Genomic DNA, 4,633 nt, shown 5'->3' with positions numbered 1-4,633 from the left:
ATAATGTAAACCGAATTCACTGTCTCATACTCTGTCAGTACCCAGCTGAAGAAGGGCATATACACGGTGCCACTAATAAACCAGTGACCATTCCGTAGTCTTCCATGGAAAAGTATATTATAGGCAACAGAAGAAGCCACACTTTCAGTGTACTTTAACAGCTGGAAAAAAACCCCTGCAACAGAATCTGCGGAATTGGTGTCGACTTGCATCCACTCTAGTTTTCTTCCCTGATGTCATGTTATCTCCCCTTTCTTTCAAAAGTGGATTCATTATACAATAAATGAGAACAGTATTTTCTGGACAGAAGCCATTCGTGCCATTGCAATGGAACTTTTATTTCAAATACATTCTTGAATAAAGCTGTATTTTGTTATACAAGTAGATAAACCCTGGAGACAAAAGATTCACATATTCCATTTTAAAATATTGGGCTAAACTAAGTTGCAGCCGTTCCCATTCATTTCCTAAACCACGTTAGGGATCTTTTAGGGCAATGGAAATAAAAATGTAAACCAAGTCACATCTAGGCAATTAAATTACGGTCCAAGGAAATTTGTAACACCACCATAGAAAAATGTATCTGCTCATTCTTCAGGCTCTTTGAAGTGTAGGGTGGCAGAAGTTTCTTTATAAACTCAGCAGCTTTTCATTGAGAGCTATTTGTGACTGTGTGAGGTTTGCCAAGTAGGTTACCATCAGTAGGTCCTGAGAAAAGGAAAGAAACCCAGTGATCAGAAATATTAACAAAGATGGTAGCCTATTAGGGAGTTGAATTTTTAACACCTGTAAGGCAGTTTACAATCAGCTACTACAATTACTGTTAATCCTGAAAGTCCTACCCTAAGGAATGCTTTCCTCGCAGGAAGAAGGTTTTGGTATTCCCAGAATATGAAACACTGCTTGTGAAATTTTAACTCCAAGTTCACCCATGTTAACCAGGCAAGTCAAAGGGTATAAGCAAAATTAAAAATTAGTTCTGGTCTTACAGACTGTGGGTGAACAACACAGTCAGAAAATTAGCTTTTGCTTTCTAAAAATCTGTTACAGATATAAGGTAGCACACTAAAAACTTGTTTATGTCCTAAGTGTTACATAAGGAGATAGAACTTCAGCTCAGGCAAGTCACCAGTTATCCTTGAGATCCATACTGTGTATTTCATGTTGTCCAGTCACTCTAAAGGAAGAATTGGTGCTGGCTTTCAGATTACTTGCATAATTCTTAAGTACTTTAAAACTTATTTTCTCATTTGCAGTTGCTTGCCAGATTATTATGATGAGCTCCTTTATCCACCTTCAGCTCTTAAAACATGAAATTACTGACAAGAAAGGGCTATATTTTCTATTAACGTATTTGTATGAAAATATAAGATTGTTTTGATCACAGACAAATCTGTGTCTGTATGGCAAATTTTCAAAATTGCTGGCAATACACTGAAAAAATTACATGATGAACTTACATTGATATTGCTGTTCAACATTGTCTCAAAGTCCTCTGGTGAAATCTTTGGCACCTGGTTAATAAGATCCATCAGGAATCGCCCAACAGTGTTGTCAGCAGCCACTTTGCCAGACTAAGCATAAGAAACATACACTTCAATGTGAGTAAAACTCAGCAAGTTTATGGCCCAGAAAGAGAATATATAAAAAGAAAAACAAGATGCACGAGATTCCATCAAACTTATCTGCTGACTCATAAAAAGCCGGCCTTACCAATACATCCTCTGCGTACTGCAGCACCATGGTCAGGGTGTCCTGAATCCTGGCTGACGCTGACCCCACCTGCTGCAAGTCACTGGACAAGCCAATCACTCGATTAGGGCTAAAACAAGTCTTCATGATAAGATCCACTGAAAGCAAAAGGAGGATCGGTGAAAAAAAAAACTGACTGCCACAGAAAACAGCTTAAATCCTTAACTTTTTGAAGATTTTTACAACAGCTTCAGCAAGACAGTCTAATTCCCAGTAGGATGGCAATTTTACCAGGGTAAAAAAAGCATTTAAAGAGTGTCACAACAATGGTTATAACCAAAACAGGAAGAAAACATTCACCTCCTATCCGTTCTGTATCATAATAAACATATTTCACTGTTAGAGGTGTGAACATCACGCCCATAGTTTTACCAGGGACTCCCATTGGGGCACTAGAAAAAAAAAAAAAAAGAACAACAAAACATTTTCAGCACAGACATATTTAAGGGAGGAAGTAAGAGATTTCCATCTCAATGATTCTGTTAGCACTGAAGTGTGAACATGAGTAGGTTACTCATTCTCACCAAAATCAGCAATATTAAGACCGTGGATAACTGAGGACAGAAATCAGTCCTGGCATATTATTAATTGCTCATTTTCATCCAAGGATATTCCTAGCTGGTCTGGCATTTGTCAGCATGAATGCATGAAGAGCTAAGTACTATCTTCTTAGCCACAGTTCCTTCTTGCTTACAGAGCAGGTATATCCTCAAATACTCCATGCTCTTTGAGAAATCACTTAAGGAAGAAACATAAATGTGACAAAAATTCAAGCACAAAGCACTCTCAACACCTTTATTATTCCTGTTATTCAAGGTATTTGAAGTTCATTTATGCTTTAAGTAAGAAAGATGTCATAAAACAGCTTCCTCTGTGAAGATGCATGGTCAAGAGGCAGCAGACTTCCGCTACAGAGAGGAGAGCTCTTCAGCCAGTACCGGGAAGAAGTGAGGTGGAATAGTTTCATTTCTCCATATTTAACCTCCATTATTAATTGATTAAAACGGGGATTAATTGATTAAGGGGAAAAAAGACTGATCGAGAAGATGCTGTTTCAATTATGTTTTAACTGCATTAATGCCCCAACCTGTATAAACAAACTGCTGAGCAATAAAGCCCAGTGACTACAGTTTAGCATTCACAGTGTGACGGAAGTCAGTGACATTAATGCCAGCTGTATGAACCCTGTGAAATGTCACAAAGACGTTCAGAGCATTGTTAAAGTTAATTAAGTCACAATTATCCACCCCAACAAGGTACCAGCTTATGAAAGGTTGATCTTTCAACTTTCATATGATGGTCAAGACATTCCAATGGGAAGTAAGCGATGATCCCTGGCTCACTGCTGTGTTTCAGCTACTGCACAATATAGTCCAAAATGAGACACCGCAGTCCACTATGTTTCTCGTTATCCTGATGTGGTCTCTCTCAGTAATTCCCATAGCTCCCCGCCCAGAACTGCAGCTTCCCAGCGTACCTGACGTAGGCTTTAATGCTCATGCGTGAATTCTGGAGACTCGTGTCCACAGTGAGGTGGATTGGATTGTGCGCTTCCCGGCTGTAATACTCATGGATCAGGACAGAGTGTTCCGTGATGTCATGACCTGTTGCATACCTTCAAAAGAGCACAGGTTGAGGAGCCATTCTTCCAACATTCAAGTGCCCAATGTTTGGTATTGTTAATTTGACAGGTTTGTATCCTAAACCCACTGTTTTCCAAACACTGAGCTGCAGAAGCATACAAGTGTTTTAACTAGGGAATTTGTAGTTTTATGGCCAGCTGTCCTGGAATCACAGGCTGAGCACACCCATGCCCAAAACACGCACAGGGGCAGGGCTGTAGTACCGGCCATAAAAAGTCAGTGCAGTTGACATCAGACACCCAAGATGCAGCTATCTGTCACTTATGTTCTGGAACATCTCTTTATTTCTCTCTAAGTCAAAGCATGCTGAACAAATCTGGACCAAGCAAGTACATCTTCCACAAATCAAACCTCTCTCTCTGCAGGAGGTATAACTTGTTAATCTGGCTCCTTTAGCTGCTCTGCAATTAGCTTCTCACATACACAGGAAAACTCCTGTCATTAGAAATGCACTTTGCTGTGCTATTAGAAGGTTGCTGAGGAAGTCTGCTCCACCGGAACAGAACTAAGCTATTTTGTTGGATCAGAGAAGCATGAAAAGGCCGATAAAGCTATCTATCCACTCAGATGCAGACCCTGTTCCCATAACACCCTGCTGATCTTGCTTCGCATCCCACACACAAGTACTTCCACCTCTTCTCAGCAGAGAACTTCTGCGTGCTCAAGCTGATATCACTGATTCCTGCTGAGGTCTCCGGCACTTGAAACTACTCTTTCGTGTTCTCCCTTCTTTCTAACCAGTCATCTTCTGTGGTGCAGGCTGTATGACAGGTGGCTAAGTTCTAACAAAGCTGTGCAAGTATTCTCTTAATTCATCACTCCTCTGTGATACCTTTGTCAGACAGAAACAAAACCAAACCCTTTAAGTCTTCAATACTGTCTCTTCCTATTATGAATTGCAGCAGACTTGCAACTGACTCTGTAACAAGATCTTACTGTCACAAGCATTACTGCTCCTGCCTCTCGGCCTGTGTCAAGGTGAATTAACGTATTTCAAGTAGTTTAAGGGATCGACACAACCGCTTGCGTGTCCTTGCAGACAGAGAACTTACCAGCCCAAGATGATCTCGCTAGGAGACACCTTCTTGTGCAACTCATACATGTTTTTGGCAAATTCCATATCGACTGCCACCTGAGAAACGGGACAGGACCGCGTCAGCTGGTTACAGGGGTGCTCAGCCCTCAGCGGGGGACAACACGGGCACAAGCCCTATCGCCGTCACCAGCGGGGCCGCCCC

General features: G+C 41.1%; 1 protein-coding gene across 1 annotated transcript in view; it reads right to left on the bottom strand.

The window, feature by feature from the left end:
- Positions 1–317: 317 nt before the first annotated feature.
- Positions 318–4,633, bottom strand: part of EIF3F (eukaryotic translation initiation factor 3, subunit F) — an 11,032-nt gene continuing 6,716 nt past the window's right edge. The window contains exons 2-7 of the mRNA XM_009888836.1: positions 4,448–4,527; positions 3,230–3,367; positions 2,053–2,144; positions 1,714–1,850; positions 1,461–1,574; positions 318–708 (exon numbers count right to left, since the gene is read on the bottom strand). Of these exons, the coding sequence (XP_009887138.1) occupies positions 631–708; positions 1,461–1,574; positions 1,714–1,850; positions 2,053–2,144; positions 3,230–3,367; positions 4,448–4,527 (639 nt within the window). The 3' untranslated portion in view covers positions 318–630. The remainder of the gene's footprint in view (positions 709–1,460; positions 1,575–1,713; positions 1,851–2,052; positions 2,145–3,229; positions 3,368–4,447; positions 4,528–4,633) is intronic.

The sequence above is a fragment of the Charadrius vociferus genome, unplaced genomic scaffold (genome assembly GCF_000708025.1).
Source record: "Charadrius vociferus isolate BGI_N301 unplaced genomic scaffold, ASM70802v2 scaffold436, whole genome shotgun sequence".
NCBI classification, from domain to species: Eukaryota; Metazoa; Chordata; class Aves; order Charadriiformes; family Charadriidae; genus Charadrius; species Charadrius vociferus.
This window is presented reverse-complemented; position numbering and strand designations above follow the sequence as displayed.